At 41.3% G+C, this 24,313-nt stretch overlaps 1 protein-coding gene across 9 annotated transcripts in view; it reads right to left on the reverse strand.

The window, feature by feature from the left end:
• Positions 1-24,313, reverse strand: part of TTBK2 (tau tubulin kinase 2) — a 183,122-nt gene that overhangs the window by 137,754 nt on the left and 21,055 nt on the right. For all 9 annotated transcript variants that reach the window (XM_063794820.1, XM_063794818.1, XM_016928065.4 and 6 more), the window contains exon 2: positions 1,807-1,942. In XM_063794820.1, the coding sequence (XP_063650890.1) occupies positions 1,807-1,875 (69 nt within the window). In that variant the 5' untranslated portion in view covers positions 1,876-1,942. The remainder of the gene's footprint in view (positions 1-1,806; positions 1,943-24,313) is intronic.

Raw genomic sequence — 24,313 nt, forward strand, 5'->3', positions numbered from 1 at the left:
ATCCCAAACAAAAATAGTTCCTTTAAGAAACAAGTAGTATTAGAGAGATGGCAGATTCCAGGTCTAGGAAAAGAAAGCCATTGAAAGACGATTAGGATCCTGTCAAAAGAACTCAGGAGACAATGTGAAGTGTGTCCCCTTAGTCAAATAAGACAATTTAAACATTTATAAGGATAACTACCATTCACTGAAACACATCAAATTTGTTTAAATCCATGAATTCTTAATTATACTAAAAAACAAATCTAATTGATCACTTTTGGAGAATGGCAAGAAACCAATTCATTGTTTTGAAAACTGGTAAATTAAAAAAGAGAAGCAAGTATTTATCTTGTTTTCCTAATCAAATTGTACCTCAAGATAATCAAATAATTGATGATAAAAAATTTGTCCTTATAGATACATTTCAACTAATAAATGAATTATGGAATATCACCAATCTGCAATCCCTAAGTAATAGACCTAGGTAATGATCATCAATAGTGTTAACACCACAAAAAAGATAGACAGATGGACAATAAGATATTATATGCCTCCTAGTGAAGGCTCACAATAACATTTATGAAAAAAAGATGTCCCCATCTCAAAACAAATCTAAAGTCAGATCTAATCAAGCCTGTAGATACAACTACCAATTTACATGAAATACACAAGACAGAGAAATGTGTTAACCCCAAATGGAAGCAAACAGCAAAATCCAAACCATGGGAAAGTCTACAGACAAATCACCTAATTTCTTCAGTAAATAAATTGTAAGGAAAAAAAAAGAGCAATAAAGAGGAAGGAACCTAGAAATGAAAAGTAATGGCAACTAACTACAATATCCAGGTTTTATTTGGATCTTGATTCAGGCTATTCAAAATACTTTACAATCAGGAGAATGTGAAAACTAAAACTGTATTTGGTAATATTAAGAAATGATTACTTTTTTTTAGTACTACTACAGTATTTTATAACAGTAGAAAGTAGCTGAAAAATACTACATGCTAACAGACAAAATGATACACAATCTTGGGGGAGGAGTCAGCAGGGAAGAAATGATTATTTTTAAGGTATGATAATGGTATTATGATTATGTTTTTAAAAGTAAGTCCTTATTTTTTAGAGATACATACTGAAGTATACACAGAAGAAATGCTAAGGTTAAATATCGCTTCAAAATATTCTGGGAGAGAGATGAAACAAAATTAATCATACATTGATGACTATTTAACTTGAGTCATGAGAACATGGAGGTTCATTATATAAGTCTCTATTTTTTACGTATACTTACAATTTTCCTTAATAAAAAAAAAAAAGGAGAGAGCAGCTCATTGTACTTCCTTTTTTTTTCCCGGGTTCACGCCATTCTCCTGCCTCAACCTCCCGAGTAGCTGGGACTACAGGCGCCCGCACCACGCCCAGCTAATTTTTTTTGCTTTTTTTTTTTTTAGTAGAGATGGGGTTTCATCGTGTTAGCCAGGATGGTCTTGATCTCCTGACCTCGTGATCCGCCCGCCTCGGCCTCCCAAAGTGCTGGGATTATAGGCGAGAGCCACTGCGCCCGGCCAGCTCACTGTACTTTCAAACACTGTATTTTTTTCATCTGTTCAAAAATGTACTACTATACGAAGCAAGAGTAAGAATTAGGGTATAAACAGAGCTTAATCATAGAAAAATAACTGTAAATAACTGCTTTAGGCATATAAGTAATGTATGTAACATTTCCTAATGAAATGCTATTTTTATCAGGATACCAAAAATTACCCCCCGATATGTATACACACACACACACACACACACACACACTCTGAGATGTACACTCACCACTTTCCATCTTTCTTTCACTAGGATTCCAACACTCAGGATATCCGGCTGCTCTCCTCCCCCACTCATTGCAATACACTGATATGGTAGAACAGCTACACAGGCATCCAGTTCCCAAGGGTGGTTTCCATTTAACCTAAAACAACAACAACAAAAAATAGTAGCAGTATTTAGGGTTAACTAATCAACACAAATAACATTCCAGCATCAGGAAGCACTACTAATACTATACACTAATTAGGCTATTTTGTTGGGAAGAAGGGGAAAAAGACCCAGAAATGTTTGATGCGTATTTTTAAAACCACGTATCTTTCTATTACAGATGCCCAGTGAAATAGCTAGGCATTACAAAGACACCGTTAAAACACAGATATTATTTATAATAACTAAGATTGTTAGATTATAGGGCAAGCATGATGTCAATGGCACTTGAACTAGGTAGACAACTATCCTGAGAACAATATACTGCTGAAAAGACATAGTACCTAATTTACAACTGCTTATAGTTTGTAACTTAGAGCTTAATACCATTAGAGCTAATAATATTTTAATGTTACAAAATGCACAGGAAATAAATACTAACAAATAAAAGGGTTGTTGACCAAACCTCATTCAAGGACATTGTAAGAAAAAGAGGATACTAATAAGATGAACAGCATACCTGTAGAAAATGAAGATATAGCAGAAAAATATGGCCTAAAGGAGATGAAAACTGTAACCAGTCCAGGAATGAGAAAGATACTGATACAGAGTGACTTTCAAGATACATTGTTTAGTGAAAAAGGCAAGACAGTAAAGGGTTTATAGTGTGCTGTACTTTGTAGAAAAAGGAGATAAATGTTGAGTATATTTAAGTATCTGCTTTTGTTTTTTAAAAAGAAAGAAAGAAGAAATAAGCCAAAACTTAATGAAAATGATGGATTCTTTATAGCAGGAGTCAGCAAACTTTTTCAATACAGGTCTAGAGAGTAAATATTTCAGTCTCTAGGCCACATACTGTATTCTCTGTCATAGCTACTCAATTCTGCCACTGCAGCACAAAAGCCATACACAATTATGTAAACGAATGAGTATGGCTGTGCTCCAACAAAATCTTATTTACAAAAAAAAAAAAAAAAGTGGGCCAAATTTGGCCTGCAGACTGTTTACCAACCTTTACTCAATAGCAAAAAAAACAGGCCAGGAGTGGTAGCTCACACCTGTAATCCCAGCATCTTGGGAGGCTAAGGCAAGAGGGTTGCTTGAGCCCGGGAGTTTGAGACCAGCCTAGCCAACATAGGGAGATCCCGTCTCTACAACAAATTTAAAAATTAGGCAGATGTGGTTGCATGTACTCGTAATCCCAGCTACTCAGGAGTCTGAGCGGGGAGGATCACATGAGCCTGGAAGGTTGAGGTTGCAGTGAGCTGTGAAGGTGCCACTGCATTCCAGCCTGGGTGACAGAAGAAGATCCTGTCTCAAAAAAAAAAAAAAAAAAAAAAAGAAAAGAAAAGAAAAAAAGGATGGAAGGGATAAGAAAGAAAGCCAGACTTCTGTGACTGCATCTCGTGATATAGTTTAGATTTTTGAACCATGTAAATGTTTTACATATGATTAAAAAAAAGTTCTAAACTCCAAATTCCAGAAAGGACCGTAACAACAAGTAATCATCAGAACTGGTGTTAAACCCATCCTAAGCCCATCAAAGGAAGCTTTGAATGAATGATATCACTTCAGCAAGTCACCAGTCAGCAACAGCCACAATTCATAACCACATTTACATAATAAAAGGTCAAGCAATTCCTAAATACTCCTACTTCACCAATCCCTGAACTCCATAATTCCTCAAATCCTATTTAAGACCAGCAGTTTCTTTTCTTTTCTTTTTTCTTTTGAAACAAAGTCTTGCTCTGTCACCCAGGTTGGAGTGCAGTGGTGCAATCATAGCTCATTATATCCTTGAACTCCTGGGCTCAAGCAATCTTCCCATCTCAGCCTCCCAAGGAGCTGGGACTACAGGCACGCACTACCATACCTGGATAACATTGTTTGTTTGTTTATTTTTAATAGACAGGGTCTCACTATGTTGCCCAGGCTGGTCTCAGATTCATGGCCTTGAGTGATCCTCCCACCTCAGCCTCCCAAAATGGTGGGATCATAAGCATGAACCACTGCACCTGGTCGGGCAGTTTGTTTCATTCACAGAAATTATGTCCTACAATTATGGCTCTCCCTTGTATATTGCACAATAAATTTAGCATTTTGTTCAGAAAATGAATGATGGAATGTTCAAAAGACAAAAATTTTTTAAAAACACTAAAAATAAAGGACAATCTCTAAAAATTCAAAACAAACTGAAACCAGTAATCTACTGCAATCTGTTCCCCAAAAACCTATGGAACTAAAAAAATTTAAAAATAAATAAATAAACCATTGCATCCATTGCATACTGAGTTTGTGCCATAGTCACACAGAAAACAATTACTTCAGCTGGGCATGGTGGCTCATACCTGTAATCCCAGCACTTTGGGAGGCCAAGACAGGCAGATCTCTTGAGGTCAGGAGTTCGAGACCAGCCTGGGCATTATGGCAAGACACTGTCTCTACTAAAAATACAAAAATTAGGCAAGGCGTGGTGGCAGGTGCCTATAGTCCCAGCTACTCAGGAGGCTGAGGCAGGAGAATGGCGTGAACCCGGGAGGCGGAGCTTGCAGTGAGCCAAGATTGTGCCACTGCACTCCAGCCTGGATGACAGAGCAAGTCTCCATCTCAAAAAAAAAAAAAAAAAAAAAAAAAAAAAAAAATCAACATTTTCCACAGAATTTAAATAAGACTCAAATTTCAAAAAAAAAAAAAAAAAACTTTTAATGTTGAGCATACAATCCAAAATTACCAAGCACACAAAGAACCAAGAATATCTCAATTTACATACGAAAGCACAATCAATAGATGCAAATGCCAAGATGACACAGATTTAGGACTTATCAGGAAAAATATTCCAAAAAATAAAGGTGAACACCCTAGAAATGAATAGAAAGATATAAAGTCTCAGTAAAGAAATGAGACATAAAGAAAGAAATTAAAATTTTAGGCCAGGCGCGGTGGCTCATGCCTGTAATCATAGCACTTTGGGAGGCTGAGGCAGGCAGATCACAAGGTCAGGAGTTCGAGACCAGCCTGGCCAACATGGTGAAACCCCATCTCTACTAAAAATACAAAAATTAGCGGGTGTGGTAGTAGGTGCCTGTAATCCCAGCTACTCGGGAAGCTGAGGCAGGAGAATCGCTTGAACCCAGGAGGTGGAGGTTGCAATGAGCCAAGATCGCACCATTGCACCCCAGCCTAGGCAACAGAACGAGACTCTGTCTCAAAAAAAAAAATAAAAAATTTAGAAGTGAAAAATACAGTAAATGAAATTTTAAAATTTCACTGGATGGGGTCAATAGAAAAATGGCAGTGTCAGAGTAAAGAGTCAGTAAACTGGAAGATACATCTATAGCAATTACGCAATGTGAAGATAAAAGATTTTTATAAATGAATATAGACCCCAGGGACTAGTGGGACAATACCAAAAATTCTAATATTTGTGCCATTAGAGTCAAAAAAGAAGAGGTAACAGTTTAGGACAGAAAAAAATAAAAAATAGCTAAAACTTCACAAATTTTGTGAAGGAAATAAACAACAGATTGAGGAAGCTGACTGAATACAATAAGCACAACACACACACACACACAAAAACAACTCTTAAACATATCATAACCAAACTGCTGAAAATTAAACAGAAAAAAATATATACTTAAAAATAACTAGAAAACAGCCAGGCACGGCGGCTCACACCTATAATCCCAGCACTTCGTAAGGCCGAGGCAGGCAGATCACCTGAGGTCAGGAGTTTGAGACCAGCCTGGCTAGCACGGTGAAACCTCATCTCTACTTAAAATACAAAATATATATATATATATTAGCCAGGTGTGGTGGTGCATGTCTGTAATCCCAGATACTCGGGAGTCTGAGGCAGAAGAATCACTTGGACCCAGGAGTTGGAGGTTGCAGTGAGCCAAGATTGCGCCATTGCACTCCAGCCTGGACAACACAGTGAGACTTCATCTCAAAATAATAATAACAATAATAATGATAACTAGATAGAAATAATATATTACTTATAGGGTAACAATGATTTGACTGACCACGGATTTCTCATCAGAAATCATAAAGGCCAGCAAGAAATAGAAACACATATTTAAAGTACTAAAAGTAAAGAACTGTCAACCCACAATTCTATATCCAGAGAAAATATCCTTCAGAGATAAGGACATTCTCAGATAAAGGAAAATTAAGACTATGTGTTGTCAGCAGACCTGCTCTTAAAGAATTGTCAAGGAAAGTTCTTCTGAGAAAAGGGTAATTATAATACAGAAAAATCTGGAATAACAGCAATGGAGGAAGAGCAATAGAAATCCAGGGAAGTATAAGAGCCTGATTTTCTCCTCTTGAGTTCTCAAAAATATGCTTGCAAGTTAAAGGCAAAAATTAAAAACTGGCTGAAGGGATTTCCAATGTAAACAGATATAACACTCCTCCAAAAAAAAGGTAGAGGGCTGGGTGCGGTGGCTCACACCTGTAATCCCAACACTTTGGGAGGCTGAGGCAGGTGGATCACCTGAGGTCGGGAGTTCGAGACCAGCCTGACCAACATGGAGAAACCCCGTCTCTTCTAAAAATACAAAATTAGCCAGGTGTGGTGACACATGCCTGTAATCCCAGCTACTCGGGAGGCTGAGGCAGGAGAATTGAACCCAGAAGGTGGAGGTTGCGGTGAGCCGAAATCGTGCCATTGCACTACAGCCTGGGCAACAAGAGCGAAACTCCATCTCAAAAAAAAAAAAAAAAAGTAGAATGGTAAAGGGACTCATGTAAAGGGACTCAAGATTGCGGTTAGGTTTCTGCGTTATTTTAGGTAATGTAATATTCATATTATGTAATATTTATATAACATATTTAATATTTAATGTAATAACTCTAAGTAGATGGTAAAAAGTAGATATATCGTAAGCCCTATAGCAACCGCTTTAAAAACTACACAAAGAGATATCAGGAAAAGCAAAAAAAATAAAAATAAAGTGGAATACCAAAACATGTTAAGATAATCCAAAAGTAGGCAGAAAGAAACAGAAGAACAAAAATAAAGGGACAAACATAAAACAAATAATAGAATGGTTGACCTGAATCCAAACTTACCTGTAATTACCTTAAGTATAAATGGCATAAACACACCACTGAAAAGACAGAGATTAGCAGGATAAATATGATTCTATAAGAAACTCACTTCAAAAATAATATGTAGGTTAAAGTGAATATACTTAAATACCACTGAAAATAATAACAATAATAATACTATTATTATGTAGGTTAAAAGAAACGGGAAAAAAGTATACCATGCAAATATTAACAAAAGAAAAGCTGGAGTATCTATTATAATATCTGACAGTGTTGACTTTAGGGCAAAGAAAATCACTGGAGATAAAAAGAGATACAGAACCATGGAAGAGCCAATTTACAAAGAAATTATAAACATGTATGCACCTTAAAAAGACCATCAAAACACATGAAATAAAAATTAATGAACTGAAAGGAGAAACAGACAAATCCGTGGTTATAACTGGAGTAGACAAATCCATAGCTATAACTGAAGACTTCACTCTTTTCCCAAATAAATAACTAGACAGAAAATTGTCAAGAATACAGAAGCTAAAACAGTACCATTAGGGTATAATTGTAAAATATATTTGGTTGTGATATTGTGGCTTATATTAATAATAAGAAATATAAATATTTGGTCTTTGTCCCTGGTTCTTGTTCAGCGCTCATAAAGCCCTTGTAATTTCTGAAGTGACTGGGGTGATAGGAGCATCTTTTGGTATAATATTTGGTTTTTATACTCGGTTCCTGAAACAGCTCCAGATAGATAAAAGATGATAGGAGTGAATTTTGTTATTCATAACAAGCCCCTTTCAACCACATCTGGGATTTTGTTAATGAGGTGACTTTAGGAAACCTTTAAAGATAGACGGCTGGTTGCCAGGGGAACCAACCCTGTGATTAGAGGGCTGGAACTTTCGGCCCCACTCACAAGCTCTGGGGAGGAGAGAGATGCTGAAGGTTGAGTAGATTTCCAATGGCTAATGGTTTAATCAATCAGGCCTTAATGAAGTCTCCATTAAAAACACAAAAGGACAAGTTTTGGAAACTAATAAGTGTCAGGCCTCTGAGCCCAAGCTAAGCCATCATATCCCCTGTGACCTGCACGTATACATCCAGATGGCCTGAAGCAACTGAAGATCCACAAAAGAAGTGAAAATAGCCTTAGCTGATGACATTCCACCATTGTGATTTGTTTCTCCCCCACCCTTGATAAGGTTCTTTGTAATCTCCCCCACCCTTAAGAACATTCTTTGTAATTCTTCCCACCCTTGAGAATGTACTTTGTGAGATCTATCCCCCGCCCACAAAACATTGCTCCTAACTCCACCACCTATCCCAAAACCTATAAGAACTAATGATAATCCCACCACCCTTGCTGACTCTCTTTTCGGACTCAGCCCACCTGCACCTAGGTGAAATAAACAGCCTTGTTGCTCACACGAAGGCTGTTTGGTGGTCTCTTCACACAGACACGTGAGACATTTGGTGCCGAAGACCCGGGTCAGCAGGACTCCTTCGGGAGACCAGTCCCCTGTCCTCACCCTCACTCCATGAAGAGATCTACCTATGACCTCAGGTCCTCAGACCAACCAGCCCAAGGAACATCTCACCGATTTTAAATCGGGTAAGCAGCCTCTTTTTACTCTCCAACCTCTCTCACTACCCCTCAACCTCTTTCTCCTTTCAATCTTGGCGTCACCCTTCAATCTCTCCTTCTCTTAATTTCAATTCCTTTCATTTCTGGTAGAGACAAAGGAGACACATTTTATCCGTGGACCCAAAACTCCGGCACCAGTCACGGACTCAGGAAGGCAGCCTTCCCTTGGTGTTTAATCATTGCAGGGACACCTGCCTGATTATTCACCCACGTTTCAGAGGTGTCTGACCATGCAGGGCCACCTGCCTTGGTCCTTCACCCTTAGCAGCAAGCACCGCCTTTCTGGGGGGCAAGTACCCCCTGACCCCTTCTTTTGGTGTCTCTACCCCTTTCTCCACTTTCCTGGGGGGCAAGCACTCCCCGCCCCTTCTCTCTATGTCTCTACCCTTCTCTTTAAACTTGCCTCCTTCACTATGGGCAACCTTCCACCCTCCATTCCTCCTTCTTCTCCCTTAGCCTGTGTTCTCAAGAACTTAAAACCTCTTCAACTCTCGCCTGACCTAAAATCTAAGCGTTTTATTTCCTTCTGCAATACCGCTTGGCCCCAATACAAACTCGACAGTAGTTCCAAGTGGCCAGAGAATGGCACTTTTGATTTGTCTATCCTGCAAGATCTAGATAATGTTTGTCAAAAAATGGGCAAATGGTCTGAGGTGCCTGACGTCCAGGCAATCTTTTACACATTGGTCCCTCCCTAGTATTTGTTCCCAATGAGACTCATTCCAAATCCTTCTTCTTTCTGTCCTATCTGTTCCTTCAGTCTCCACCCCAATCTCTGAGTCCTCTGAATCCTTCTTTTCTACGGACTCATCTGACCTCTCCCCTCCTCGCCAGGCCAAGCCAGGTCCCAATTCTTCTTCAGCTTCTGCTCTCCCACCCTATAACCCTTCTATCACCTCCCCTCCCCACACCCAGTCTGGCTTATGGTTTTGTTCTGCGACTAGCCCTCTCCCACCTGCCCAACAATTTCCTCTTAAAGAGGTGGCTGGAGCTAAAGGCATACTCAAGGTTAATGCTCCTTTTTTCTTTATCTGACCTCTCCCAAATCAGTTAGCATTTAGGCTCTTTTTCATCAAATACAAAAACCCAGGCCAGTTCATGGCCCGTTTGGCAGCAACTCTTAGACGCTTTACCGCCCTAGACCCAGGCAGGCCAGAGGCTGCCTTATTCTTAATATGCATTTTATTACCCAATCCGCTCCCGACATTAGAAAAACTCCAAAAATTAGATTCCGGCCCTCAAACCCCACAACAGGACCTAATTAACCTCACCTTCAAGGTGTACAGTAATAGAGAAGAGTTGCAACTACTTGACTCTGCTGTGAGAGAAAACCCCAGCCATATCTCCAGCACACAAAAGCTTCAAAACGCCTAAGCCACAGCGGTCAGGCGTTCCTTCAGGACTTCTTCCCCCCAGGATCTTGCTTCAAGTGCCGGAAATCTGGCCACTAGGCCAAGGAATGCCCACAGCCTGGGATTCCTCTTAAGTCGTGTCCCATCTGTGAGGGACGCCACTGGAAATTGGACTGTCCAACTGGCCCAAGGCTCTGACTTACTCCTTCCCAGATCTTCTTGGCTTAGCAGCTGAAGACACACTGCCCAATCTCCTTGGAAGCCTCAGATGCTTTGGGTAACTCTTACAATGGAGGGTAAGTCCGTCCCCTTCTTAATCGATACGGACGCTACCCACTCCACATTACCTTCTTTTCAAGGGCCTGTTTCCCTTGCCTTCATAAGTGTTGTGGGTATTGACAGCCAGGCTTCTAAATCTCTTTATACTCCCCAACACTGGTGCCAACTTGGAAAACATTCTTTAATGCACTCCTTTTTGGTTATCCCCACCTGCCCAGCTCCCTTATTAGGTCGAGACATTTTAACTAAATTATCTGCTTCCCTGACTATTCCCGGGCTATAGCCACACCTCATTGCTGCCTTTTTCCCCAGTTCAAAGCCTCCTTCACATCCTCTCCTTGTATCTCCCCATCTTAATCCACAAGTATAGGATACCTCTACTCCCTCCTTGGCAATAAATGATGCACCCCTTACCATCCCATTAAAACCTAATCACCCTTACCCTGCTCAACGCCAATATCCCATCCCACAGCACACTTTAAAAGGATTAAAGCCTGTTATCACTTGCCTGTTACAGCATGGCCTTTTAAAGCCTATAAACTCTCCTTATAATTCCCCCATTTTACCTGTCCAAAAACTGGACCAGTCTTACAGGTTAGTCCAGGATCTGCGCCTTATCAACCAAATTGTTTTGCCTATCCACCCCACGGTGCCAAACCCATACACTCTCCTATCCTAAATACCTCCCTCCACAACTCATTATTCTGTTCTAGATCTCAAACATGCTTTTTCTTTTTTACTATTCCTTTGCACCCTTCATCACAGTCTCTCTTCACTTTCACTTAGACTGACCCTGACACCCATCAGGCTCAGCAAATTACCTGGGCTGTACTGCCGCAAAGCTTCACAGACAGCCCCCATTACTTTAGTCAAGCCCAAATTTCTTCCTCATCTGTTACCTACCTCGGCATAATTCTCATGAAAACACACGTGCTCTCCCTGCTGATCGTGTCCAGCTAATCTCCCAAACCCCAATCCCTTCTATGAAATAACAACTCCTTTCCTTCCTAGGCATGGTTAGTGCGGTCAGAATTCTTACACAAGAGCCGGGACTGCACCCTGTAGCCTTTCTGTCCAAACAACTTGACCTTACTGTTTTAGCCTACCCCTTATCTCTGCGTGCGGTGGCCACCACTGCTTTAATACTTTTAGAGGCCCTCAAAATCACAAACTATGCTCAGCTCACTCTCTACAGTTCTCATAACTTCCAAAATCTATTTTCTTCCTCCCACCTGACACATTTACTTTCTGCTCCCCAGCTCCTTCAGCTATACTCACACTTCGTTGAGTCTCCCACAATTACCATTATTCCTGGCCCGGACTTCAATCCATCCTCCCACATTATTCCTGATACCACACCTGACCCCCGTGACTGTATCTCTCTGATACACCTGACATTCACTCCATTTCCCCATATTTCCTTCTTTCCTGTTCCTCACCCAGAACACACTTGGTTTATCGATGGCAGTTCCACCAGGCCTAATCGCCACTCACAAGCAAAAGCAGGCTATGCTATAGTAGCTTCCACATCTATCATTGAGGCTACTGCTCTGCCCCCTCCACTACCTCTCAGCAAGCCGAACTCATTGCCTTAACTCGGGCCCTCACTCTTGCAAAGGGACTATGCATCAATATTTATACTGACCCCATATCCTGCACCACCATGCTGTTATGGGCTGAAAGGTTTCCTCACTACACAAGGGTCCTCCATCATTGATGTCTCTTTAATAGAAACTCTTCTCAAGGCCTCTTTACTTCCAAAGGAAGCTGGAGTCATTCACTGCAACGGCCATCAAAAGGCATCAGATCCCATCGCTCAGGGCAACACTTATGCTGATAAGGTAGCTAAAGAAGCAGCTAGCGTTCCAACTTCTGTCCCTCATGGCCAGTTTTTCTCCTTCTCATTGGTCACTCCTATTTACTCTCCTACTGAAGTTTCCACCTATCAATCTCTTCTCACACAAGACAAATGGTCCTTGGACCAAGGACAATATCTCTTTCCAGCCTCACAGGCCCATTCTATTCTGTCTTCATTTCATAATCTCTTCCATGTAGGTTATAAGCCACTAGCCCACCTCTTAGAACCTCTCATTTCCTTTCCATCATGGAAATCTATCCTCAAGGAAATCACTTCTCAGTGTTCCATCTGCTATTCTACTACTCCTCAGGGATTATTCAGGCCCCCTCCCTTCCCTACACATCAAGCTCAGGGATTTGCCCCTGCCCAGGACTGGCAAATTGACCTTACTCACATGTCTTGAGTCAGGAAACTAAAATACCTCTTGGTCTGGGTAGACACTTTAACTGGATGGATAGAGGCCTTTCCCACAGGATCTGAGAAGGCCACCGTGGTCATTTTTTCCCTTCTGTTAGACATAATTCCTCAGTTTGGCCTTCCCACCTCTATACAGTCCAATAACAAACCGGCCTTTATTAGTCAAATCACCCAAGCAGTTTCTCAGGCTCTTGGTATTCAGTGGAATCTTCATACCCCTTACCGTCCTCAATCTTCAGGAAAGGTAAAACGGACTAATGGTCTTTTCCCAAAAACTCGCCAACCAAGCAAGTAATTATGCTAAACCCCCTTGGGCAGTCTCTAATTGGATGTCTTGGGTCCTCCCAATTCTTAGTCCTTTAATATCTATTTTTCTCCTTCTTTTATTCGGACCTTGTATCTTCCGTTTAGTTTCTCAATTGATACAAAACCGCATCCAGGCCATCACCAATCATTCTATACGACAAATGCTCCTTCTAACAACCCCACAATATCACTCCTTACCCCAATATCTTCCTTCAACTTAATCTCTCCCACTCTAGGTTCCCACGCCACCCCAATCCCACTTAAAGCAGCCCTGAGAAACATTGCCCATTATCTCTCCATACCACCCCCAAAATTTTTCGCCACTCCAACACTTCACTATTTTGTTTTATTTTTCTTATTAATATAAGAAGACAGGAATGTCAGGCCTCTGAGCCCAAGCTATGCCACCATATCTCCTGTGACCTGCACGTATATATCCAGATGGCCTGAAGCAACTGAAGATCCACAAAAGAAGTGAAAATTGCCTTAGATGATGACATTCCACCATTGTGATTTGTTTCTCCCCCACCCTTAAGAAGGTTCTTTGTAATTCTCCCCACCCTTGAGAATGTACTTTGTGAGATCCACCCCCTGCCTGCAAAACATTGCTCCTAACTCCACCGCCTATCCCCAAACCTGTAAGAACTAATGATAATCCCACAACCCTTGCTGACTCTCTTTTCGGACTCAGCCTACCTGCACCCAGGTGAAATAAACAGCCTTGTTGCTCACACAAACCTGTTTGGTGGCCTCTTCACACGGACATGAGACAATAAGCATATCCATATGTTGTGAGGGTAGTGTATCCTAACTTCATGAGGAAAGAAACTCCTGCTCTGAGGATCCTTCCAGACTTTGCCCTATGTATCTCTTCACCTGTATCCTTATTTATATCCTTATTAGATAATAAACCAGTAAGCATAAATGAAGTGTTTTCCTGAGTTCTGAGAGCCATTCTAGCAAATTGCACTTCTCTGTCATTTGCCAGAAGTATTCAGTATAGTAGTAAGAACAGTTTATTTTTTCCTATCTTACATTTTGGTGTCAGAGAATTGGTATTCATTTCCAAATTCCTGGCAGTGCTTGGAATTTCCTAAGTGATATGAATGCCTTTGTTATGCTAATGAAGTGACTCCAAGCTTCAGGATGGGGGCTGTCACCTGAAAGCATATGACTACATGACTAGAACCTTCATCTCCACCTCCCAACTTCCAGGAAAAGAGTTACTAGTGATTGAGTTCAATCACATGGCCAATGATTTAATCAACCATGCCTACGTAATAAGCTCTTTTTGTTTGTTTGTTTTTTGAGATGGAGTCTCACTCTTTTTGCCCAGGATGGAGTGCACTGGCGCAATCTTGGCTCACTACAACCTCCGCCTCCCGGGTTCAAGCGATTCTCCTGCCTCAGCCTTGTGAGTAGCTGGGATTACAGGTGTGCGCCACCACGCCCGGCTAATTTTTTTGTATTTTTGGTAGAGACGGGGGTTTTACCATGTTTGGCCAGGCTGGTCTTGAACTCCTGACCTCAGGTGATCCACCCACCTCGGCCTCCCAAAGTGCTGGGATTACAGGCGTGAGCCACCATGCCCGACTTTTTTTTTTTTTTTTTTTTTTTTAAGAGATGGGGTCTCACTGTCGCCCCGGCTGGAGTGCAGTGGTGCAAACATAGCTCATTGCAGCCTCAAACTCCTGGGCTCAAGCAGTACTCCCATCTCAGCTTCCCAAGTAGCTAGACTACATGCATGTGCCACCACACCCAGCTCATTTTACTTTTTGTAGAGACAGGGTCTGGGTATGTTGTCCAAGCTGGTCTTGAACTCCTAGACTCAAGCGATCCTCCCACCTCAGTCTCCTAAAGTGCTGGGATTACAGGCATGAGCCACTGTGCCCAGCCCTGAACTCTGTATATTAAAAACTCTGTAAATCTTAAATTCAGCTGGATAAAAAAGAAAAAAAAAAAACAAAAACTCTGAACTACAAGGCTCAGGGAGCTTCCTGGTTGGTGAACATACTGATGTACCAAGAGGGTGGTGCACCCTGGCTCCACAAGTAGAGAAGCTCCCGTGCTTGGGAGCCTTACAAACTTATCATATAGTCCTCTTCATCTGATTGTTCATTTGTATCCTTTATAATAAAAAGGTAATTTTAAGTATAGCACTTTCATGAACTCTGTGAGTCATTCTAAGCAAATTATTAAACCCAAGGGGATTGTGGGAAGGCCCAAACTTATACTCAACCAGGGAAAATTTGAGTGGCTTGTGGCTCCAGTCTGAAGTGAAGGCAGCTTTGTGGGACTGAGCCCTGTAACCTGTGAGGTCTGCATTAACTTGAAGCAATTAGTGACAGAATTAAAGCGAATTATAGGACACCCAGATGATGTCAGTGAACTTAATCAAAAACAACCATCAAACAACTGGAACTGACATTTACAGAACACTCCACCCAACAAAAGTGGAATACACATTCAAACTCACAAGGAACGTACACCAAAAGACTATATAATATCCCAGGTCACAAAACAAATTTTGCAAATTTAAAAGAACGGAAATCATACATACTATGCTCTCTGATAACAAGCTAGTATATTCTAGCTTAATGTTATTAAGTTAGAAATCAATAAGAGGAAGATAACAAGAATACAAACACTTGGAAATTAAACTATAACAACAGGGCAAGGTGCCTGATTTTTATATAAGTAACACTTTATTGGAACTAAGCCATGCTCATTCATTTATATGTTGAGTATGGCTGATTTTATACTACTAGAGCAGAGTTAAATAACTGCAACACAGACGGTATTACACTTAGGCCTAACACATTTATTATTTGGACCTTTAATAAAATGTTTGGCTGGGCACGGGGGCTCACACCTGTAGTCCCAGCATTTTGGGAGGCCGAGGCAGGTGGATTGATTGAGCTCAGGGGTTCAAGACCAACCTAAGCAACATGGCAAGACACTGTCTCCACAAAAAATATAAAAATTAGCCAGGTGTGTGGCACTCATCTGTGGTCCCAGCTACTCAGAAGGCTGAGGTGGGAGGATCTCTTGAGCCAGGAAGTTGAGGCTGCAGTGAGCTGTGATTGTAAGACTGCACTCTAGCCTGGATGACAGAGCAAGACCCTGTCTCAAAAAAAAAAAAAAAAAAAAAAAAAAAGAAGCCGGGCATGGTGGCTCACGCCTGTAATTTCAGCACTTTGGGAAGCTGAGGCAGGCGGATCATCTGAGGTCAGGAGTTCAAGACCAGCCTAGTCAACATGGTAAAACCCTGTCTCTACTAAAAATACAAAAATTAGCCAGGCGTGGTGGTGTGTGCCTGCAATCCCAGCTACCTGGGAGGCTGAGGCAGGAGAAATCTCGGGAACCCGGGAGGCGGAGGATGCAGTCAGCCAAGATCATGCCACTGCATTCCAGCCTGGGTGACAGAGCAAGACTCTGTCTCAAAAAAAAAAAAAAGAAAGAAAGAAAGAAAAAAAAACAAAATGTTTGCCAATGCCTGTTCCAAATAAGCCATGGTTAAAGACAAAGTCCCCAGGCAAATTAGAAAATATTTGAATTGAACAAAAAGGAAAATAAAACATATGATATGCAGCTAAAGCAATGGTTAGAGGAAAAACTATAGCACTGAAAGCTTATATGAAAAACGAGGCCAGGTGCAGTGGCTTAGGCCTATAATCCCAACACTTTGGGAGGCCAAGGCAGGAGGACTTGAGGCCAGGAGTTCAAGACCAGCCTGGGCAACCTATCAAGACCTTGTTACTACAAAATTTTTTTTAAAAAACTTAACTGCATGTGGTGGGTGCCTGTAGTCCTAGCTACTCAAGAGGCTGAGGCAGGAGGATAATTTAAGCACAGAAGGTTGAGGCTCCAATGAGGTATGATCACTCCATTGCACTCCAGCCTAGGTGACAGAGATGCTGTCTCTTAAAATATATATATAATATTAAAATAATTTTTAAATTGAAAATAAGCACGAAAGTTTCAAATTAAAACTATAAGCTTCCACCTAGGGGGAAAAGACAAACTAAACCCAAAACAAGCAGAGGAAACAAAAGACAAAATAACAACAATGAAATTAAAACCAGAAACGTCATAGAAAAAAAAAATCAATGAGACCAAAAGCCAGCTCTTTATAAAGATCAATACAATTTATAACCTTTTAGGAAATCTGGGAAAAAAGAACTCACAAATAATCAATATTAGGAATGAAACAGGGGTTATCACTATAGACTCCACAGACATAAATATATAATTAGGAAACATAATGAACAACATTATACACAGAAAGTGAACACAGACAACCATCAAAAACTACAAACTACCACAATTCACCCAAGGTGAAAGGGACCTCCTTAATAGTCCTACTAAAAAAATATGGGCATGATATGGTTTGGCTGTGTCCCTACCCAAATCTCATCTTGTAGTTCCCATAATCCCCCACATGTCGTGGGAGGGATCTAGTGGGAGGTAACTGAATCATGAGGGCAGTTACTGCCACGATGCTGTTCTCATGATGGTGAGTGAGTCTCATGAGATCTGATGGTTTTATAAAAGGCAGTTCCCCTGCACACGCTCTCTTGCCTGCTGCCATGTAAGACGTGCCTTTGCTCCTCCTTTGCCTTTCACTATGATTGTGAGGCTTCCCCAGTCATATGGAACTACGAGTCCATTAAACCTCTTTTTCTTTACAAATTACCCAGTCTCAGGTAAGTCTTTATTAGCAGTGTGAGAATGGACTAATACAGGCCTAGATTTTTTTTCCAATGGCAAATTCTACTAAACATTTAAAGAAAAAATGAAACAAATTTTATACAATCTCTCCAAAAAAGAAGAGGAAAAAACACTTCCCATCTCATTTTATGAGTCCAGCATTAACTTGATATTAAAACTAGTCAAAGGATGGGCATTGTGGCTCATGTTTGTAATCTTAGTACTGTGGGAGGCGAAGGCGGGTGGATTTCTTGAGCCCAGGAGTTTGAGACCAGCCTAGGCAATATGGTGAAACCCTATCTCTACAAAAAATACTAAAAATTAGCTGGACATGGTGATGCACACCTGTAGCCTCAGCTACTCAGGAGGCTAAAGTGGGAAGATCACCTGAGCCCAGGAAAGTCAAGGTTGCAGTAAACCAAGATACCATCACTGCACTCCAGGCTGGGCAGCAGAGTGAGACCTGTCTCAAAAAGAAAACAAAAAATAAGAGACCCATATCCCTTATAAACACAAACATGAAAATTCCTCATAAAGTAGTAGCAAACTGAATCCAGCAATACATAAAACGAATAATACACCACAATCCGGTATGGTTTATCCTGGGGATGCAAGGCTGACTCAATATTCAAAAATCAATTCATGCAGTACAGCAGATTAATAGTCTAAAAATGAAAACCACATGACCTATCATTTGATACAGGAGAAGCATTTGACAAAATTCAATATTCATTCATGGTATAAAACTCTCAGCAAACTAGGAATAGAAGAGAATTTTCTAAACCTAATAAAGGGCATCTAAAAAAACAAAGTTCACACAAACTGTTAGTTTTAACACAATTCCAATTGAAATCTAAGCAGAATGTTTCATATAAATAAGCTGACTCTAAAATCTACGTGGATAAGCAAAAATTACCCAAAATCTTTATTAAGAAATAAAGTTGGAGGAAACACACTACATGATTTTAAGTCTTACTGTATAAAGCTACAGTAATCAGATCAGTGAGCTATCTGCAAAAGGACAGAAATATAAACACATGAAACAGAAAAACAGTCCATTGAGGGTACAGGGTAGGAAGTGGGTCAGGATCAACAAACTACCTATTGGATACTATGTGTATTACCTGGGTGACAAAATAATCTGTACACCAAACCACTAAGACACACATTTACCCATGGAACAAATCTACACATGTACCCCTTGGACCTAAAATAAAAGTTAGAAAGAAAAAAAATAGAATGTATACATCAAAAAGATTTTTTTTTTTTGAGATGGAGTCTCGCTCTGTCACCCAGACTGGAGTGCAGTGGCAGGATCTCAGCTCACTGCAAGTTCCGCCTCCCGGGTTCACGCCATTCTCCTGCCTCAGCCTCCCAAGTAGCTGGGATTACAGGCGCCTGCCACCACGCACGGCTAATTTTTTGTATTTTTAGTAGAGACGGGGTTTCACCATGTTAGACAGGATGGCCTCGATCTCCTGACCTTGTGATCTGCCCACCTCAGCCTCCGAAAGTGCTGGGATTACAGGTGTGAGCCACCACACCTGACCATCAAAAAGATTCCATTACCACTATCTAATCCCAGAACATTTTCACCATCCCAAAACAAAACCCCATACCCATTAGCAGTCACTCCCCATTCCCTTCTTCTCTCAGCCCCTGGAAATCACTACATCTTTCTGTCTGTATGGATTTGCCTATTCTGGGCCAAATGATATTTGACAAAGATGCAAAGGCAATTCAACACAGAAAAGACAGGCCAGGTGTGGTGGCTCACATCTGTAAACCCAACACTTTGGGAGGCCGAGGCCTCAAGTGGATAACCTGAGGTGAGGAGTTCGAGACCACCCTGACCAACATGGAGAAACCCTGTCTCTACTAAAAATACAAAATTAGCTGGGTATGGTGGCACATGCCTGTAATCTCAGCTACTCGGGAGGCTGAGGCAGGAGAATTGCTTGAACCCGGGAGGCAGAGGTTGCAGTGAGCTGAGATCGTGCCATTACACTCCAGCCTGGTGACAGAGCAAAACTCTGTCTCAAAACAATAATAATAATAGTAATAATAATAATACAGAAAAGATAGTCTTCTCAACAAATTATGTTGAAACAATTGTATTTCCATATGTAAAAAACAGAACCCCTGTCTAAATCTCACACTTTACACAAAATGTAACTCATAATGTATCACAGACCTAAATGTAAATATACAACTTTTAGGGCAGGCATGGTGGCTCACACCTGTAATCCCAGCACTTTGGGAGGCTGAGGAAGGACTATCACTGGAGGCCAGGAGTTTAAGAACAGCCTAAGCAACATAGCAAGACCCCATTTCTACAAAAGATTAAAATAAAAACAATTAGCCAGGCATGGTGGTACGTGCCTGTAGTCCCAGCTACTGGGAGGCTAAGGCAAGAGGATCACTTAGACGCCAGGAAGTCAATGGCTGCAGTGAGCCATGATCACACCACTGCACTCCAGCATGGGCAATAGAGTGAGACCCTGTCTCCAAAAAAATAAAATAAATAAATAAAACTAAGATTTAACATGTAATAGGTTTACTATTATTAAAATTTTTTTTTAATTTTTCAGTTTTAGATTTTTTTTTTTTTTTTGAGACATTCTTGCTCTTGTCGCCCAGGCTGGAGTACAGTGGCACGATCTCATTTCACTGCAACCTCCGCCTCCCGAGTTCAAGCAATTCTCCTGCCTCAGCCTCCCGGGTACCTGGGATTACAGGCGCCTGCCACCACACCTGGCTAATTTTTGTATTTTTAGTAGAGACAGAGTTTTGCCATGTTGGCCAGGCTGGTCTTGAACTCTTGACCTCGTGATTCACCCGCCTCGGCCTCCCAAAGTGCTGGGATTACAGGTGTGAGCCACTGCACCTGGCCACTTTTAGTTTTTAATATAGTAACTATCAATAGATATAAGTCTATGTTAAAGAAAAAGAATATTTAGAGTACCAATAATTTTTAAGATTAGTAAGACGTCCTGAGAGTTTGGGAATGGCTAGATTATGTAATAGAGATCTATAATCATTTTTTTTACTATTAATAACCTTGATTTATGGTATATATTTGAATGAGTGAACACTTGTTAATACTCTACTATCTGAAATTTTACCAATCATTCTTTCAATAAACAAACATTTGACAAGAACCCCGACAATAGCTGAAGGAAATACGAGATGAGTAAGTCATGCTCCCTAGCCTTTTAGACAGGGTGGGAAAAAGATCTGATCTCCAGGGCAGCCTGACACATTAAGTTGAGAAGGATCCTGAAGCAAAGTCTGGGCTAAAAGGAAAGGATGCCATTATTGATTAGCCGGTCTTGGAAGGACAATAGCAACATTCATCCATTCGACAAGTATTTATTGAGAACATATGATGTGTTTTAGGCATTTTTCTTTGAATAAATTCACAAGGAAAACCCATACAAGACAGGAGACAATGATAAAAATTTGCAAGTTGGACAGAAGATGTACAAGAGGTAACTTATTTAATGAATCTGAGAAAACTGAACTTATACCAGTAGTGGTACACACACACACACACACACACACACACACACACACACACACACGGAACTTCCAATCAGCTTCACTACTCTTAAAAAAAGAGATAACCATCCAGGCGCAGTGGCTCATGGCAGTAATCCTAGCACTTTGGGAGGCCAAGGCAGGCAGATCCATTGAGCCCAAGAGTTTGAAATCAGCCTGGAAAACTTGGTGAAACTCCATATCTATAAAAAGTATAAAAAATTAGCCAGGTGTGATGGTGCGTGCCTGTTGTCCCAGCTACTTAGGAGGCTGAGCCAGGGATGTCGAGGCTAACTGCTTATGACGGCCTTCTCAAGTAAATGGGTAAGGGGATGACAAACAACTCCTCAAATGAGTAATCAAGGTTCAAGTTGTCATGATAATGGTCGTTTAAACCACTCATTTTGCCATAACTGATCCATGACCAGACCAAACAGAAAATACTGTACTTCTGGCCAGGTGCAGTGGCTGATACCTGTAATCCAGCACTTTGGGAGGCTGAGGCAGGAAGATCACCTGAGATCAGGAGTTGGGGACCAACGTGGCAAAACTCCGTCTCTAAAGAAAATACAAAGAATAGCCAGTTACGGTAGCATGCACCTGTAGTCCCAGCTACTCGGGAGGCAGAGGTTGCAGAGAGCCAATCGTGCCACTGCACTCCAGCCTGGGCGGCAGAGTGAGACTCTGTCTCAAAAAAAAAAAAAAAAAAAAAAAAAGGAAAAAGAAAAAAAAAGCATTGACAGAGTCATAATAACTTAAACTCTAAGTACTGGCCTAACCAAAATTAAACTCTGAGTACTGGCCTAAACTCTGACTACTGGCCTAACCAAAATTAAGATATAACATTATTGGAAAAATAAAAGGATCTAACTGTGCATGTGTAGTAGGAATGAGATGGGCAGTGAAAAAGTTAAATCATCTTCCATAGTGGAAAGCTGGTAGATAATGACTACAACTGAAAAATTAATCAGCAGTAACACAAGCATCTTAGTTTGAGATGTGGAGGTAAATACCAAAAGTACTGAAAGTGAATACTTCCCAAAGGATGAAAATGGGACACAGTGGAGAAGCCAGAAGACTCCTTTTTTAATAACAACTTGTATATAACCATTAAACTTTTAAAATTATGTGCTGTTAAAACTCTAATAATAAAAACTAAATTTAAAAAGCAATTTGTAGAATTTTTTTTTGGCAGGGGAGAGAGAGAGGGTCTCGCCCTGTCACCCAGGCTGGAGTGCTGTGGTGTGATCTCAGCTCTCTGAAAACTCCACCTCCTGGGCTAAAGCATTCCTCCTACCTCAGCCTCCTGAGAAGCTGCAACCACAGGCACATGTCACCTTGCCTGGCTAATTTTTTTCATATTTTTTTTTGTAGAGATGGGTTTTACTATGTTGCCCAGGCTGGTCTCAAACTCATGAGCTCAAGTGATCTGCCTGCCTCAGACTCCCAAAGTGCTGGGATTACAGGTGAGAGCCACTGTGCCTGGCCAATTTATAAAACATTTAAACATAAAAAGTTTCTCACACCTGTAATCCCAGGACTTTTGGAAACCGGGGTAGGCGGATCACTTGAGGTCAGGAGTTCAAGACCAGCCTGGCCAACATGGTGAAACCCCATCTCAACTAAAAATACAAAAATTAGCCAGGTGTGGCCGGGCACGGTGGCTCACGCCTATAATCCCAGCACTTTGGGAGGCCGAGGCAGGCGGATCACGAGGTCAGGAGATCGAGACCATCTTGGCCAACATGGTTAAACCCTGTCTCTACTAAAATACAAAGAAATTAGCCGGGCGTGGTGGTACGTGCCTGTAATCCCAGCTACCTGGGAGGCTGAGGCAGGGGAATCACTTGAACCCAGGAGGCGGAGGTTGCAGTGAGCTGAGATCTGCCACTGCACTCCAGCCTAGTGACAGAGCAAGACTCCATATAAAAAAAGAAAAAAATTAGCCAGGTTGCTGGTGGGCGCCTGTAGTTCCCAGCTACTCAGGAGGCTGAGGCAGGAGAATCACTTGAATCCAGGAGGCGGAGGTTGCAGTGAGCCAAGATCACGCCACTGCACTCCAGCCTGGGCAACAAGAGCGAAACTCCATCTCAAGAAAAAAGAAAAGAAAAGTGCACTCTAGCCTGGGTGACAGAGCAAGACTCTGTCTCAAAAAATAAATAAATAAATAAATAAAACTTTTATTTTCTCTTTTTTCAGATGGAGTTTCACTCTTGTTGCCCAGGCTGGAGTACAATGGCATGATCTCGGCTCACTGCAACCTCCACCGCCCGGGTTCAAGCGATTCTCCTGCCTCAGCCTCCTGAGTAGCTGGGATTACAGGCACCCACCACCACGCCCGGCCAATTTTTGTGTTTTTGGTCGAGACGGGGTTTCACCATGTTGGTCAGGCTTGTCTCAAAACTCCTGACCTCATGATCTGCCTGCCTCAGCCTCCCAAAGTGCTGGGATTACAGGCATGAGCCACCGCACCCAGCCTAGAAAAGTTCTTTATGTTTTAAATTAAAAACATAAAACAGTACATATGTATGATCCCATTTCTATTAAAAATGTGTACACATAAATAAATTATGCACAGAAAAAACCTGAACTGAAATTTACCAACTATTAACAGTAGTTATAGGGCTGGGCATGGTGGCTCATGCCTTTAATCCCAGGAATTTAGGAGGCTGACACAGGCCGATCACTTGAGGTCACTAGTTTGAGAATAGCCTGGCCAACACAGCAGCTAAACCCCGTCTCTACTAAAAATACAAAAATTAGCTGGGCATGGTGGTGCGTGCCTGTAGTCCCAGCTACTCGGGAGACTGAGTCAGGAGAATCGCTTGAACCCGGGAGGCGGAGGTTGCAGCAGTGAGCCGAGATCATGGCACAGCACTCCATGGGAAACAGAGCCAGACTCCATCCCCCCACCAAAAAAAAACAGTAGTTATTTCTATGTAGTATGGTTATTTTCTGGTGGATGGGGGAATTCCTCTTTTGTAAATTTACTACAGAAAACATGTATTTTTACAATTAAAAGGAAAACTTTTTAAAAGTTAAAATATTTAACTCTCCCATACATGGTCAAATGATTTTCAACAAGAGTCCCAAGATCACTCAATGGGGAAAGGAAAGTCTTTTCAACAAATGGTGTTGGGGAAACTGGATATCCACATGTAAAAGAAAAAAGATGGACTCCTACCTCATACCATATACAAAAATATA

Source organism: Pan troglodytes, chromosome 16 (genome assembly GCF_028858775.2).
Source record: "Pan troglodytes isolate AG18354 chromosome 16, NHGRI_mPanTro3-v2.0_pri, whole genome shotgun sequence".
In the NCBI taxonomy this organism is placed as follows: Eukaryota; Metazoa; Chordata; class Mammalia; order Primates; family Hominidae; genus Pan; species Pan troglodytes.